The following is a 17,245-nucleotide window of genomic DNA, read 5'->3' as shown; positions in this document are numbered from 1 at the left end:
CATGCTGGCATCCACGAGAGCGAATAGCTTCGCACAGGCATTTTGTTTTCAATTAGCACGCGCGCCGCTGCTCGTTCCCGCAAGGTGGATGCCAGCACGAGTACTTGAAAAGTCAAGACCGATCGCTTAAGGCCCTCTCCTAGGGCAGCGCATGCGCGCTGCCTAGGCGAGACCTAAAAAAGTGATGCAAGCACATTTCCAAAGCAGACCTAAGGGAAGAATAAAAGCCAGAACAAACTGAGAAGAATTACGGGCAACATGAACAGACAAGCTGAAATGTAAGAAAACAACCAGGCAAGCAGGACAATGGATGGCACACTGGTCAATGCATGGAGTCACGTGCCACATGTCAACAGAGAAGTTGCAGCAATATCTGCAAATCCCTCACACACTAACCACTGGCCTGCAGGGAGTGTCCTGACCACAAAAACAACCATCTACTAGAAAACTTGATGACACGTCCACTAGGGACTGGCATAGCAGAAATGCCATTGTAACTAGTAAACGTCCTGCACCACCACCAATACACATATATCCCACTACAAAATGTTGTTAGATGTCATCATGACTGGAACTCAACAATACTGAAGCCACCTCAAGGTCAAATGAGTGCAATCTGCCTATCGCTAACAATTCAACTCTGGGTGGTTTCCATACCCGTTATACGTGAATGTTGCTTGCACAGACAGGAATAGAAATGCGACAATGTCAGCAATGTTAAACCATGCGCCATTTTGGCACAATGTATGATGTTACACTGCACTGAGGTTATTACTTGTTTGTTTCTGATACAATCTGATCTTGGAACCAAATCAATCAGTCCACTAAAACACCACAGTTATCTTGAATGTGCTTTTGTCATCAACATCCAAATGTAGCTGTCTTCCAGAACATGTCAGTGCCTTAAGAGGAATATAGCTGCAGGAATCAATCAAGTTGGACATAAGACAATATGTACCCTAAAATGTCACGCACGGGGTAACAGCTAAGCTTCTATCCACCCTAATTTCATAGTGAGAGCATTTAGAAGTACTCGGGTGGCTATTTGAAGAAAGCATCCTTGAAACCGGTGAGGTTAGTGTTCTGGATGCTTGTATCATAAACCAGGATTGAAAATGCAATAGGTCTCGCCTTTGATTAAGTTAAAGCCATTTGCTTTGCTAATGGCATTGTATAGCAAAGTAAATGGCTTTAACTTAATAAAAGGTGACACCTGTTGCATTTTCAAAGCTTATTTGTTTATGGGTTTAATTACCGTCCCTTCCAACTATCGGGAATCTTCCTGTCAGGAGGATTTCATGAAAAAGGATGTGAATCTAGCTGGACCACCAGGTGATATTTGCTTTTATTATTACAGCAGATAAATTATCTAGTCCAGCTGCACCTGTAAGTTTTAACATTTCAACGGTTTTCTTAATTGCGGATACAGAAAACCTCTCCTTTGTTTCTTCATTAACAAGAAATGTAATCAGGGCCTGGGTTACTATAGTATCATTGTTATAGGTCTCTTCCAGGATCTTCAAATCCGCAAAGTTCTTGAACTGTGTCTGATTTTCTCTGCACTCTGGGTCTTAAATGCCCTGTAAAAACACTACATTTTCCAGTGCACAATTTCAGTGTTATACCTATCTTATGCATTTGCTCACTGCTACACCCGATTTTAAAGTTGTATCTTATCTCCTGAAGGGGTGACCACAATAGGCAAGATTATTTTATGGCTTAGGCCGCACCTTTGTGTCTGCACTCGTCGTCGCACTAAGCCCGTACATATCTGTCCTGTTACTTCAACAAATGATCTCAATTCTGTACCTGACTTGGCATGGCCTCGATGTCACACATTCTGGGCTCTTTACCTGCCTTTCACATAACTAAGATCACAGTGAAGCACCTCGTTAAAGCACCGCACTTATGGCATATGAAATACCCATTGAAATGGAACCTAATCACCCCTGCACTTATTTGCCTCGACCCCGAAACCCGTCCTCAACCCTAAACTTACAGCTGGTGTTTGTTTCCCTGAGCCACGGGCGGGGTTTGCCTAGTTGGTCAGAGATCCAGAACCCCAGGACCGGTTCACCCTCCTCCAGGGGAGCGCATCAGCACCGGGGCAAGGCGGCCAGTCCCCCCCACCCGAGACAGTCAGCGGTTTCAGGGGAGACTGGGGAAGCACAGCCAGCTCGAAGGATGCGCGGCTGCAGCACCAGGAGAAAGGAGCGTAGTCAGTCAGCCCGTAGCATCTCACCTCTCCCCGGCTCACCAGGCACGGACGACGGCGGCAGAAACAGCAGGGGTCTGTTCACGGGCCCCTGCGAGAATCCAGCGAACTCCGCCACGCAGAAGCAGCCAAGTACTGAGCTACAGCTTTTCTTCTTCCCCTCAGGCTGCTTAAGTGTGTCAGCAGCGCAAGGTTTACCAATCCATCAGTCAATCCAACGTTTTGATGCCTAACGTCAAACAAGAAACAAGTGACCACCTCCCCAATCCAGGTTGTGAAACTAGGCCTTTGCCCCACAGGCCTACTTTTTTGGGTCAAGGAAGAAGTTCAATGAAATATCTTAAGACTGTCTAACGACTGTGAACTGTCAGGGAAAGGTCACACAAAAAGAGCCATTTTATGAACTGCTGCTATTTTCCGAGCGATGTTTTTGGCTGTGCTATCTGATGGTACAACTCACTCCAATAAGTTTTATAAAAGGCTAAATCTGCGGACATAACTATTTTGCAATTATATTATTAGAGACTGTTTTTCGAGTCACCAGTAACCTGATATAATGACTTTACTGTGTGCCACGCGCTGAGTGCCCCGCGCTCCTCGAGCTGCGTTTTCAGTGGCGTTTGGCATGTGCCCCGATATGCAATTCCCTTCTCGCACCAGCACATCAATAGCAACTAGGAAACCACAAGCTTCTTCAGGAACGCTGTGATTGCCAATTTGTCGGTGTAGGGACTATTGCGGGACCACAGCCGTGGGGATGGGTGACATGCTGCTGTCACACTCACACGCCGGGCTGCAGGTAGCCGCCGCGGCACGGTATAGAGCGTTGCGGCTCCCAGAGACGACGGAGAAGGATTGGTTATCAACCATCGAGCAATCACATTGTGTCTGCTCGTGAGGGGGGATGGCTTCCTTCTGCAGACTGATAGTGCTGCTGCGCCACAGCCCCTCAGCCGTCCTACTCAGTGGGTCCCAGCGCCGATGGCGTACCAGCCACGTACGAGCGATGGCTGTTGCGTGACCGCAGGTGCCTTGCTCTGCCAGCCTCCCCCGGCTCCGAGCGGCGGGCCGTGTCTGACGGCTCTGCCTTCCTTCCCCGGCAACCAGGGATGGATAGTGCGTGATGCTGGGTGAGTGTTCGGAGTCCCCACTGAGATGCCGAGCGATGGATCGTGTCTGACAGCAGGCGCACGCCGACTCGGTCCTTTCGAGGAATCCACCTTCGCACCGTTATCTTGCACCGCACAAGGTCAGAGACGCCTCGAGGATGCGATGTGAGGAGCCCGATTTAGACATATTTAACGGTGTAGCAAGATTGAACGAGCACCCGCCCGCACGTACACTTTTCTCTTTTTGCCGTCCCACTTGGACGGGCTTGGCCTGACTTCCTTGTGGCGTAAAAGGTTTATTATCTTCTTTATGGGGCCATCTGTTTGGACCCATAAAGAAGAAAACAAACCTTTTACGCCAGCAGGAAGTTAGGGGAGCCAGTCCAAGTGGGAAGGCTCTAAAAGAGAAAAGTGTACGTAACTGGAAGCTCTTTTCCAATGGCTGGTCACCGTTTAACATGAACGGTGATGCCAGCCAATGGAAATGAGGGGCGGGGCTTAAAGCCCGCTAGTGAATCTCGCCAATATCACTAAATCTCGCCAGCGAGACTGGGCATGTGCGCAGTCTTACGCTAGACTTCGACCTAAGAAAAATAAATGCCACAAAATTTAGTGGTAACTCGCTTTATCATGCAAAATGTACTGGATTAGTAAGGCAGCCCCGAAAATGATAGGCACTTGTGTGAGAGAGTTGGGTCCAGTTACTGCAAGACAACATCATGAGGAGAATGGAAGCGAACGGAAAGTTCCCCTTACCTTTGAAGAGAGGGATCGCTCCCGGTCAATATAGGGTCAGTCAAGGCTTATACATGCTGTAACTATCAAGTAAGCCGAAAGCAAAGTAAACATCAGGCTCCCTCGAAGATACAGCTTAAAATTTGACCTCTGTCTTTGAATGCACAGCAAATCTGACAAGATAAGAACAAGATTTGCAGGCCTGTTTACAGAAAGGCAACTCTTGGAAGGTTATTGGTAAATATTGTTTTGTCAGGGGGGGGCGGGGAGGGGGGTTAGTGAACCTGAAGAGCCTAAGCCAGAAAGTTTCAGGCAAGAAAATGTGAGTTACAAACCACAAAGCCAATGGCAAGAAACCGGCAGAATGCATTCCCAGTTAAACTTCCTGAAACTCCCCAAAAGGTCTGACATACTAGAGAGCTGTGCTGCTCCTGGGTCCCAATGTAACTGCAAAAGCTGCACTAATGACAGCTGCAGTGATGATTAGCAGGCGGTCTCCTCTGTTTCTTTCACCTCCTCCGCACCATATATCGCCATCCCTCTAGTCGTGAAACAAACTTTGTCCCCTTCCAGGAAAAGATTAGCTCACACAGATTTCCCTCTTTAGGGTAAGGTTGCACCTGGCTCTAAAACTAGCATGGAAATGAGCCCCTTTTATAAAATGTGCCCCAGGGCAGCTACACCTGCTTCACTAAAGATGGCTACTGCCTTGCAAACCAGGCAAGTCTTCTCTGCACTTTGTTAAAAATGAGGGCCCTCGTTTGATCTCATCTTGGTCTCCCACTTCAACAGGTTTTGGCTACTACGGACACCTGCTACTACACTACGCATCTGCGGAGGAGAGCATTTTCTTTTCTCCCACTTTCAGCAAGGAAAACTGTGGTGCAAGCTTTGGTCATTAGTCGATTAGGTCATGGCAATGCTCTATTGGCCTCTGCAAATGAGAGGTTGATATCAAAACTACAAGTTATGCAGAAAGCCACTGCACATCTCATTTGCAATCTTCAACCTGGGCAGCATCCTCTCCCCTCTACCTTCACTACATTGGCTACCGCTCCGAAAAAAATAATCATTTTAAAAATGTGCTGTTTAACACGCCTCTTTGAAAGGTCCTACCTAACTATTGTCAAAGCTTTCCTACTATCGTCCAGTCAGACTGCTAAGATCCAGTCACAAAGCGTTGCTTACTGTCTCGCAGGTCAGAAGGTCCCGATCAGGGGGCAGGTATTTTTCTTACCTAGCTTCTCATAACTGGAATGTGCTACCTCGTCACATTCGAATGTGCATGGTTAATTTTCAATTTAGAAAATTGCTTAAGACAGTGCTGTTCTAATTTAGTCATTTCCGCTTTACCTGCGTTTTGTTCTGCACCAAGACACCCTTCCCGGGGTGATTTGTGAGCATTATAAATTAAATTAACATTGCATAACAATGGATGTGATTTTCTAGAAAATCATAAATTCTAAATTGTTTTTAGTCAGAAGAGGATTACTTGCTGAAGTTAGAGTGTGAACTCATTCTCTGTTTTGAACTAGCAATCAGTTTAGGACTAAGACTTTTTTAATTGCTCATAGTTCTTTTTCTTTAACATAGCTTTGTTGACTTTATTGAAACATATACCAAATACATTGGGGAGGCCATACAGTAGACTTCAAGTAAGTATTATTGTTACTTGATAAAACTATTATACTTGTAGTAGGAACCACATTTATACAGTTATTTAGCTCAAATGCTGACGATTGACAATAAAAAAGGGTTAGCAGTCTCATGGGTCTACACACCCCCTGAATAGGTGCCACCGACTCCACAGACTAAGAACAGTTGTACTAGCACATGTAACAACTTTATTAATTCATCAAAACTTAAAATTCCCTTGTTGTATGTCGATTTAAGGAAACAAGATCATAATCTGGCAAAAATGCATTTAAATCTTGCATACATTTTCAAACTTCAGAAATACATGAACGTTAAAATAAGTGTCTCTTCTTGATGGGTGTAGACTAATTTCTGGTTTTTTAGCAACCATGTGCCATTGGATGCAGTATTTTCTCTAAATGTTGCCCACACTTTTTATTTCCAGTTTTGTCAGTCGTTATTACTTTGGAACTTGTGCTGAATCAATGAAAGGTACACTCCTCAGGTCTTAATTTTCTGCACATGGTATATATATATTAGTTCTCTTTTGCTGGGGGCCAATCAGGCTGAGGTTCTGCGGTTGCAGCGTGTTCAGAACGTTGCCGCCAGAGCCTTGCTGGGACTTCCGCGGACCTGCCCTTCTACTGGCGCTATCCGGAGACTTCACTGGCTACCTATGGCTAAGCGCATTCAATTTAAGACGCTGTGCCTATCTTTTAAGATCTTAAAGCTTGCCTCACCCAGTCTGCTAACTAACTTGCTTACCCCGTATGTTTCTACCCACCCGCTGCGCTCTTTGGGGCAGCACCTGGTTAGTGTTCCCCGTGTGAAACGCCTTCGGGCGGGGTAGTTCCTTCCTCTGCTTGGCAGTCAAGTTATGGAATTCCTTGCCTCTTCAGATCCGCAGGATGGAACATCTGCTGGACTTTAGGAAAGCAATTAAAACCTTCCTCTTTCCTTCAGCCTAGTCTTTTCTGTCTTCGCTCCTGTCCTTGGCGTCTTACCGTTTTTGTTCCTAGGTCTGTTATTCTGATGCTGGCAGCGCTGGGACGACTCTTTGCTGGGGCAGCTGTGTGCTATACAAATCTAGGTAACATTAACATATGTATGGCTTGATTGGAGTCTTGGAAATAGGTAGGTATGGTTGGCTTGTTGGCCTGGTAAGGATACCTATGTCAGCAGCCAGATCTCCGTGTAGTTGTGCCAGTTTTTAATGGAACCCCTAAACATATGGAGTCACACCAGATGTCATTAAACCATATCTAACACAAACTGCCTTCAAGAAATTAAGCAAACCAGTTGATGGCAATCATTCCTTGTTATGTTTCCCACACTTTTTATTTCCCAATATAGGCCCAGATATTCTCCTAACTTTTCACCTATATTTACAGTACCATTACAGTACCATTACACTACATAACAGGTTTTAGTATTGTCCTTTTACCTAGTTAAGTGCTGCATAAAATGTTGTGGGGTTTTCCCCGAAATCTAGCCTCGTTAATTATGCATGGAGATTCTCAGAATCACAGCAGGATTACCATCTCCTGCATATTAACTATGTTTAAGGGTCATCCCTTCCATCATCCTCGACCGACATGACACAGCAAGGTAGAATCCCCTTAGGGTACCTTTATACACCATATCTTTGCCAAGGCAGGCAGAGGAGAAAGCCTTTCATTCGGACACACTGACGTGAGAGGCTGAGGTTCCTGCATGCAGACACTCCAGCTCGCAGTGGTCTGACATCCCTCGTGTGGTGTCCATCTCGAGACTAAGATGGAGTCCCACAGACTCTCACTTCAGGTAATGGAGTTGCGTTCAGCCTAGGGGGATTGTTGGCTTTACACCTACATACATGCTAGGAACACTTAGATACATCTAGTTAGGGTTGCATAGTTGGAGTACGCACTATTATTGTCATGTATTTATATGCTTGCATATATCTGTTTTAGCACTATGGTAGAAATCTACAATTCATTTACTCTGTTGGTGTTTAGTATTGTTTATATCGGTTTCTGTCTTATGCTTGTTTCAGCACACCTATTTTACACTAGACTGACACAGTTTCAATAGATACTTATTGAAAAACATCCCCACTGTTTATTCTGAGTATCACTCTGAGACAAAGTAAGCACGAGTGACTGAGCGAAAAGTATTGTACTGTTTCCACGATCCCTGATGGGACTGGGTTGTCATGTTCGATAGTTGCCAAGAACTATTATCTCCTCGGTAAGAGAAGTTTAAAGTGGCACTGTGAGCTAGCTAGGTATACAGGCGGACATACCCAGTGGGGTGTATGGAATCATCAATCCTACAGTCTATGTAGTCTAAACGCGCCAATCCTATATATGCTTATAGGAACTTCACGGCACCGCCAACGTTGGTTTGGTACTTATTTAACGGTCAAATCTGAGTTGTTCGGTCGTGCTTTTCTCAGAGACCCCTACTTACATTATTCCAGAGACGTCTGGAGGGGGAGGGAAAAAATCCACCACAGCTGAGTAGGCATATCCTATGTATGTGCTGTAGGTTTATTCCTCTATTCTCTCCTTGGTAAGAAGAGTTAACAGTGGCACTGTGAAGTAGCTAGGTATACATGCAAACATACTCGGTGGGGGTGTCTGGAATCAGTCTGGACACCAATCCGACAGTCTATGTTGTGTAAATGCGCAGATCCTATGTAGGTTTATGGGAACTAGACGACATGACTGTTTCGGTTGATGGAAACAATACCTGCATACAACAAGTAACCCTCGAACTTACAGAGACAAGATATGTGATGCCTGGAAGCATCCCACAACAACCTTGACCATTCAGCATTAAGTACCTCCCATTCGAGAGCAGCTTGAACACTGGATTAATCACGGCAGCTGGGAAACCTTTCAAATGATGGATGAGAGGATGTAGCTTTACGGCCAGAGCGGTTGACCTCGAAGCTGGGGAACCAGATTCGAGTCTCGGCAACAACGTTAAACATCTTGTGATCCTCGGCATATCACATAATTTAACAAAAATTAGTGTGTCCATCTGTAACTAAACTGGTGCTCATGTAAAGCACATCGATACCCAATTTCTCTGGTCTAGTTCTAAAACGCTAAATAAAAAAAGATAGGATAAGTGAGCTACAGAACCATTACACGCCCCGTGAAGCATAATGTCCTGGCAAATGAAAGATCCACTCAAAAAATTCTTGCAGTCTGTATGACTGAGAAACACTTCAGTGTCCCCGTTCCTGCATCTAAATATATATACATTAATTCCCAAGATTCATGGATTAATTTCCTACCCATTGCTTCATACCTGCCTACTTGGCAGTGTTCTAGGCAATATTGAAACTGGAAAGCGGTTACTGGCAATGTTATATGGCCGTGAGTTAACCACTCTGTGGACTTTCATTTTTAAAAGTTCAGTGGGACCAAATATCATACGGACTATTACTGTCATGTATTTATATGCATGCGTATATCCACTATTTTAGCACTGTGGTAGAAATCTAGCATTCATTTACTCTGTTGGAGCTAAATATCGTTTATGTCTTATGGTTGTTTCAGCACACCTATTTTACACTAGAATGACGCTGGTTCAATAAATACTTATTGAAAAACGCCTCCACCATTTATACTGGGTATCTCTCTGAGAAAAAGTGAGAACGTATGACTGAGCTAAAAGTACTGTACTGTTTCCAAGATCCCTGGTGGGACAGGGTTGTCATGTTCGATAGTTGCCAAGAACTATTCTCTGCTTGGTAAGAAGAGTTTACAGTGGCACTGTGAGCAAGCTAGGCATACAGGTGAACATACCCGGTGGGGGTATCTGGAATCAGTCTGGACAGCAATCCCACAGTCTATTTTGTCTAAATGCGCAGATCCTATATAGGTTTATAGGAACGACACAAGACCCTCTTCATCCAACTAACACAAAAGAACAGTAGAAATAGTAAATGTGCTTAAGAACACTCTTCCTTCCTTTTCTGTATACATTTTAAAGACCACAAACTGTAAAACATGGATTCCCCATGTTTATTGGTGCACGCAGAGAACTCCATACACCTTATCACCAAGAAGTTATACCACAGAATTAATAAATCATGAGAAGTTAAAAATATAAAAAAAAATCTCCTAGATTTTTTACTTCAATTAATGCATGGAAAACAAAATAGTGGTATACTCCACCTGTAATGGCATTTAGTTTTGAGCCAGGTTTAGCATGAATAGCTATGGTGATGAAGCCGTTTTTATCAACCCCAACAGGACCAGACTCCACAGGTTGATTCACTGGATCTTTGCGTTGCTCCTTTGCCTAAAGGTGAAATCAGACAACAGTTTGAATACATATTACTACTTCATCTGAGATTTTCCATGTCAAAACAAGTTAGGAATAAAGTTTCCATTTGTGACACTGTTTGAACTCTTCAGTGGTCAAAAGCAATATCAGCTCTTTAGATTCAAGTATTCATTTTAAAAAGTTAAGAAAGGTACTTCAGTATTTTATAGTAGACACAGCACGGTTTGAAACTTTTCATTAGAGGTCATTTTTAAAGACCTTACAATGGTTATCACTCACAAACGTTTGAAACTCGCCATAGAACTATTTATTATGTACACCCAAATGGATCTGCCCATATTTACTTTGCCAGATTCCTCTGAATTCAGGGTCTAAATCCAGAATATCTGCTTGAAAGCCCAGCTTTAACTCAACATCTTAATAGGTTTAGATAGCTACTGTAAAGTTTTTGGGTGAGGTACTGACATTAGAAGGTCGACCAGCTAAACAGTGTGTTATGTATTTTAAATTTAATAGATGGGTCAACTCTGGTGACATAGGCTAAATATTTTAATTTAAGAAATTTGCAAATTTTTCTGGGCAGATTTCTACATACAGATGTACATGCCCTGGATTTTACTCACATACATGGTAACTGAAGAGAGAACATACTCCAGCCATAATAGTCTTTCCGGCATGATCCAGATATGAAACCGACTCAACCTCAGCAACAACAGATTTTCACATAGGCAGGGAGAAAATCCTACCGATGCAGACCTCCACCACTCCTGCCTAGATGAACTTGGAAGAAGAAGAAGTGATCCAAGCGGAATGGAAGTTGACTGCTTCGCCCAACTTCTCTTGCATCTTTTGGGTTTCCACAAATTTAAGAGATGCAAGAGAACCCTGTGGCAAATCTGTATGAGTCTATTGCCACTGTCCCCTCTCAGCATGGGTCTGCCAATAACATAAAACTGCCCTTACAGGGCTCTCCGTTAGCTTGTCAACATAGTGTTTGCTCTCCGCAGAAGCATGGCTATGGCTGGTCAAACGAGTCAGGAGAACATGATTTGTTTTTATATTCAGAAGAAGTGTGAAAAGTGTGGTAAATGGTTCTATGTATTTTCCTTCTCTACCACTTTATGAGAATGTCCTGTGACATCATGGAATGTTAGTGTGCCTCCCTGTGTGGAGATTGTCAGTTGGTCATCTGAGGCTGAGGAGCTGGTAGCTCTCTCCTGGTGGGGTTTCTCTTTGTAACTTCCTATCCTGTAACCTGCCACCTTACTACCTGCTAATAAAGAGGGATCTACTTTTACACCTGGACTACGCACCTTTGTTTGTGTACCACATTTTGGCGACGTTTCTTGGACTAACCTATGCTGCGCATAAAGAGGACTGCAACTTGGCACTAAGGAAACCAAGGACTGTTTTGGGACCCAGTCAAAATTAAAACAGAAGTAAGTTTATATTCTTTTCTAATCGGAGAAACGCCCAGCAAACCCCACCAGTGTCCTCTTCACCCTGGACAGCCTGCACCCTGGGCGTTTGATAAGTGAAGGAGTCCACTGCGCCCTTGCTGTCATCTGGAAATTGAATATCTCCAGCCACAAAAGCGTGTGAGATTCATCTGGCCTGATCACCCTACTGTTTCTCTTTGGCTTTTGCACCATGACAGTTCGCCCAGCGCTAGCAGTTTCTTTCACAACTGCCAACATCAGTGAGTGTCCTATTACGGCTGCCCAGCACTGGCACTACCCTTCACTACTTCCAATTTTGTTGAGTGTTATTTCAGGCATGTGAAGTTTTCAGCGCTGCCAGTACTCCCTTCACAACAGCCTGCACTATCCTTCCTGTGTCTGCTCACAACTTCCAGCCATTCAGCCTGTGGAAGCAGCGTGTGCAAGCCTGGAATTTTTGCGGTGAGTGGGGAACAGCCACCCACCATCCGTTTTGTCAAGCTCGTTTCTGTGTTCTCCCACAGTGTGGTGTTTCCTCTGCCTTCACAACTTCAAGTCATTTAGCGTGTGGAAGCAGCGTCTGGAAGCCTATTTGTATTTTTGTGGTGAGTGGGGAACATTTTTCAGGCGTTTTGTGTACTTTTGCAATGCGTTTTACTTTGAGGCTGTTGAGCCTTCACATCATGCGCAAACCAACTGCCATGGCGCGCACGCAAGCTTACCTGCCTCGTGGAGCCTGCATCTTGCCCTGTGTGACGTCTGCCTCTCTGTCACAGCTTTCTGCTTTGCCAGTCTGGTCTGCACATCTTCGCCGTGAGCCTTCCGGCGCTGACGTGATGACGTGCCTCCTTCTTGTTTGTTTTCATTGCGCAAGTCTGAACGAGTCCGTCTGGTCCTGCCACTGGTCTGTCAGCTTTCCTGTTGTTTCATGGTCCGCTCCAGCCTTCCTTTCTGTGCAAGTCCAATTTCTGCTTCATCGGAAAGTAGAATATCAGCAGTTTTTGTCTTCGGAGCTTTACCGACATTGGTTCCCATTTCGTGACTTTCTTCACTTCATTCAGCGCTTCCATTTGGGTGATTTCAAGTTTTCCAGTACTTCTTAGCGCATTTGGGACTTGCCACTTCCAAAAGGAGCTGCTTACAGGAACCCGGGTGAGAGTTCGCTCACCGGAGCTATTGACTCTTGTTAATTCATTTGTTTATTTTAGAATTCCTTAGCATCTCTGTGTCTGGCTTTATTCTGTGTTATTTTAACCTACTGCTTCAGTTTTGCTGTACTAATGTGTCTTGTAGGTTATTCTGTATTGTTTTCCTAAGGCAACATGTTCACCCTATGGTGTACCCTTACTTAGGGGAGGTTGTGGTGCCAGTCTATGCCTATTTGTGGTTCCTAGGGTCATGTTACCTCATGGTGAACCCTATATTTATTCATAGGGGATGTTGCTGTTTTGCTTTTTCAAGGGGTGCTTCCTGTATTTAATCCTGCTTCGTCGTTGTTTGTGTTAATCATTTTTGTACTTGTGTTATTGTCTCAGTACGTGTATTGGGTGGGCGTGTATATCTTTTATGGTGTCCTCTGTATACATATTGGGGTTGTTGCAGTTTTTGGTCTCACAGGGTGTTTATCCTGTGCTTCACCCTGCTTGGGCAGCTGGGGTGTTTGTGTCTAGTCTATGCCCCATTCACGTAGTAGGGGTCAGTACCCTATGGTGTACCCTTACGTAGGGGAGGTTGGGGGGTTGTGGTGCCAGTCAGTGCCTACATTTTGTTTCCTAGGGTCTTGTTGTTACTCTTTGGAGAAGTTACGTTGCGCACTTTCACGTGGTGTACCCTTTTATTAGGGGAGGTTGTCTGCATGTAACTATTTTGTCCTAAACTTTCAAGGATCAGTTTCCTTGTGTACCCTTTTCTGGGGAAGGTGGTGTGCGTTGTCAGCGCCGCCTTTAAGGGATGTCGCGTTGAACAATTTCTACTTTGTTCAATGGTGTACCCTTTTATTAGGGGAGGTTGTCTGTGTTGGTCTAAATTGCATCACTCTTATGTGGGTTGCCGGGGTGCGTTGTCAGCGCTACCTCTTGGTGTAGTTGTGCCACTATTGTCAGTGTGTGGCTACTTTCTACTTTGTTCAAGGGGTGTTAGTTTCCTCTTGTGTACCCTTTTCTGGGGAGTTTTTTTGTTCCACAGTTTAATGATTGCCTTCCTTGGTGTACCCTTGAAGGGGAGGTTGTTAGTGCACGTCATGCACTAGTCTTTATCGCAAGGCTTTCCTTTTTCTGTGTAGGTTGCTATGTTCATCTTATTGTGCTTATTTCCATCTGCACTGATTTTGTCATTAAGTTGTTACACCCTGCTTGATTTGCCAGGATCGCTACCTTATTTTATTAAGGAGGGTGGATGGGCATGTTATGTAATTTGCATTTAGTTCATCTGTGCATCTTATGTTTTTCTTTCTACATGCCTCTTTTTATTGTCCTTTGTTTCTGCTTTCATGCTTGAGTTTCCTTCTTTTCAAATTGTCTCTTTGACTAGCTCTTGTTTCTACAGTCTCCTCTGAATCCTTCTGTTCCATCTTGACTTCTTACTTGCTGTTGTTTGTTAACGGAAGAGGATGTGTGGTAAATGGTTCTATGTATTTTCCCTCTCTAACACTTTATGAGAATGTCCTGTGACATAATGGAATGTTAGTGTGCCTCCCTGTGTGGAGATTGTCAGTTGGTCATCTGAGGCTGAGGAGCGGGTAGCTCTCTCCTGGTGGGGTTTCTATTTGTAACTTCCTATCCTGTAACCTGCCACCTTACTACCTGCTAATAAAGAGGGATCTACTTCTACACCTGGACTACGCACCTTTGTTTGTGTACCACAAAAAGGAGTCATTTTCTAAAGCGAGGGTGTTCCGACTTGGATAGCAGTTCAACATTTTCTAATTATTTTTTGTTTGGGCAAGTGAGGGGAGGATATATTCAGATGACAGTGGGGGTGGGCAAAAGGACACAGAGCAAGTTTTTACTTTTTATATATTTTGAAGGGATGGCAAAGTTCTGGGTGGTTTGAACTGCTGGGTGGATGTTAGTTATGGTTTGTATTTAATATGGGTGTGGTAAAGCTTAGTTGTGGGGGCTTGGCAGGATATTAAGTATAAGATGCAGCAGGGAGCAGGTGGGACCCTGGCTCTCCTACCCCTGCACATCTGATAAGAGCAGGAAGTCATTTGTAAAAATGGCAGCATAAAAATAAAATTAATCCTAAAACACAACACAAAAGATCAGTATACATGTTGATAAAAAGCGAATTGCTTCCTTAAAATTATAACTCATAACATATTATCATCCAGATGTTTGTTTTAAAATGTTCTATTATCTAAAATCGACAATCTAAATTAAAAATGGGTCAATTTTCTAACAAAAATGTACTCACTGTCTCAAAAGATGTCAGCTTAATAGATCGAGTGGTTAGAAGGGGCACACTATTACAAGATTCAACCGAGACACGAGTGGAGGGTAGACGTGCCCCACCCCCTCCTCTTTTTTAGGGGAGACTGGCCTTCAACCTCTTTGGCTCAAAACTATGCCCACTTTATTGTGAGCCTCAGGTGAACAGCAATTCGGTTGTATGGAGTACGAAAGAAATTCGTCTCAATTGAGACAATATGCCCGTTTTGAAGGAACGTGTTAATGTGGGATTAGCATTTGCTAAGGGCACAATATCTTTTAACTGAAGGCAACAATTACAGAGTTGCATTAACAGGGCAAGCAAAAAAATGCAGTTAAGATAGAAATAAAGATTGGAATCACATGTAGGTGCATATACAATAAATGTTAGCCTAAGTGGAAAAGGGGTCTACTAGGGAATGATGGAAATGTGATGTCACTTTCCTGCAAAGTCACTCCACAATATTCACTCACTCTCTAGATTCAAAAGAACACGTAGAAAGGTTAACAAACAATATACAAAGAGGAAGAGGTCTGGTCTTAACTGCCATTGGCACACAGTTGCTGGCAGTGGCCCGTACCTGCTTTTTGTTGTCTTTCTTAGGCATTGCCCGTCTTACGAGCCAGGAGCAATACGTTTGACCGAGAGTCGCACTGAGAAAATACAACGGAATCGAGGTGGAGCAGGAAGCCAGGCTGTTAAAACAAGCACGCAACTTCCCCGCAGAAATGGGTGTAGATTGTGGAAACAGTAATCTGAAAGTAAGCGAGAAAGCGGCAGCCCGGTGACCAGTCATGTGCACCTCCAATAAGTCTCACCCCCTGTTTTTCATATCCCGTAGTCGTAGTGCATTCAGCTGCCGCTTCCGGAACACACCCCGCCCCTTCAATGACGTCAATTTTATTATCATATTGGGAAGCCAATGAAAGCAGCACAGACTCCGAGTCCTTACTTGTCATTTGAGAGGTGGACCTGAAAGAGATAGTCATTCCAACTCGCAAGTGGTTGAAAGGTCCTGAAATAAAACATTTAATTAATTGATATCAGGCATGAAGGGATGTTTTCATATTTTTTACCCCGCCAGTGGCGTGGTGCAGCGAATTGAATCTACAGATTTACTACAATTCGTTTTCGTTAAAAATCAATTTAAAGGGAGAGGATGGGGTCCATCGGCTAGACAGTCGACTTTGGTGCTGGAAACCAGAGTTCGTGTCTCGGGGTCGCGTCCACTTCCTGTGATTCTGGACAAATCACTTAATCTCCCTGTGCCTGAATGTGTAGTGTAAATACGGTGCGTATGTAAAGCGCTCCAATACCTTCGGGTCGAGTTGGCGCTATATAAATATGCAAAAAGAAAAAAGGTTGGGGCTTGGGCCATCTGTACAGGGTTATGGTAACAGCTTTTGAAAGATAGAGCACTGGCAACTGCTTTCAGGAATTGATTTGGATAGACTAACCCCGTAAGCACTCTGTTTCGGATAGCCATTTAGACACGTTCAAGAGACACGTGGTGCATAGCTGCCAAGGCTTTAGATTGCTATGTGTGACATTTTCATAATTTAAGTGTAATTATGAGTGACATTCAACAACTATGAGCAACACTTTCTCGCGAGCAAAACCAAGCGATAAAAGGCTAGGGAAACTTAAATATCAGAACTTACACCAACGCCCTCCTCTGAAATTAAATTAAATGCAATGCACAGGTGTGCAGACAGACTAGTGACCGTTGAGTTTGGTGTGCCCTTGATCTCTGCCTGACTCGGAGCACTGCAGGCATCAGACCTCAGCCCTGTGTACAGAAGGCCTCAAACTGTCCAGCAGTTATTGCACTGCCTTTTTGGCAGCAGCCTTACTGTCTGTGAAGGGGGGACCCAGGGAGAGCCAGGCACGAGCCGGTCTCTTCCTGGGTAGGTTCGCGCGAGAATCAGGAAATCAGGTGGGACTGATTAGGGAACAGATATAAAGGGGTCAGGCTGACGGTTGGGAACTGCGTAGCGGGTGGCTATTAGGGAGGTTTGTTTTGCGACGCTCGTGGTTTCCCTTGTATCCTGGGTCATGGAGGCAGCGGCTGAGGTCCGGAGGGCGGTGCAAATCCTTTGTGAGGCAGGGCGTGAAGACTTGCTGCGGCCGGGTGTCCCGGCGGAGGCGTGGGTCGGCATGGCTCGCCCACCTCGCAAGGCATCTGAGGGTGTATCCCGGGCGGTGGAGGCTTGTTTATCGCAGGACCTGGAGGAGGAGGACGACGGAGATGCGGCTATGCCGGCTGACGGGCCTGGGCTAGTGTTGCCCGCCGTTGATGTGGAACCCCCGCCGGATGCCCCGGGCGCCTCCCAGCAGGTATGTGCGTTACCATATTTTAGTGCTGGCACACGTGGGGCGCCCGGGGGGAGGAGGGGTCG

At 44.7% G+C, this 17,245-nt stretch overlaps 1 protein-coding gene across 2 annotated transcripts in view; it reads right to left on the bottom strand.

The window, feature by feature from the left end:
• C2_1H15orf40 (chromosome 2_1 C15orf40 homolog) overlaps positions 1-15,736 on the bottom strand; it is a 136,271-nt gene extending 120,535 nt beyond the window's left edge. Inside the window, exons 1-2 of one of the 2 annotated variants that reach the window (XR_015308535.1) lie at positions 15,427-15,729; positions 9,867-9,993 (exon numbers count right to left, since the gene is read on the bottom strand). Coding sequence is in view for 1 of the 2 variants with exons in the window: in XM_086958237.1 (XP_086814363.1) it covers positions 9,867-9,993; positions 15,427-15,642 (343 nt within the window). In the remaining variant the exon portion in view is untranslated. Of the gene's footprint in view, positions 1-9,866; positions 9,994-15,426 lie in introns of both variants that reach the window. The other variant, XM_086958237.1, reaches the window with a different exon arrangement.
• Positions 15,737-17,245: the final 1,509 nt, after the last annotated feature.

Source organism: Lissotriton vulgaris, chromosome 2_1 (genome assembly GCF_964263255.1).
Source record: "Lissotriton vulgaris chromosome 2_1, aLisVul1.2, whole genome shotgun sequence".
NCBI lineage: Eukaryota > Metazoa > Chordata > Amphibia > Caudata > Salamandridae > Lissotriton > Lissotriton vulgaris.
Note: the sequence above shows the minus strand (reverse complement) of the source record. Positions and strands in the feature narration are given on the sequence as shown.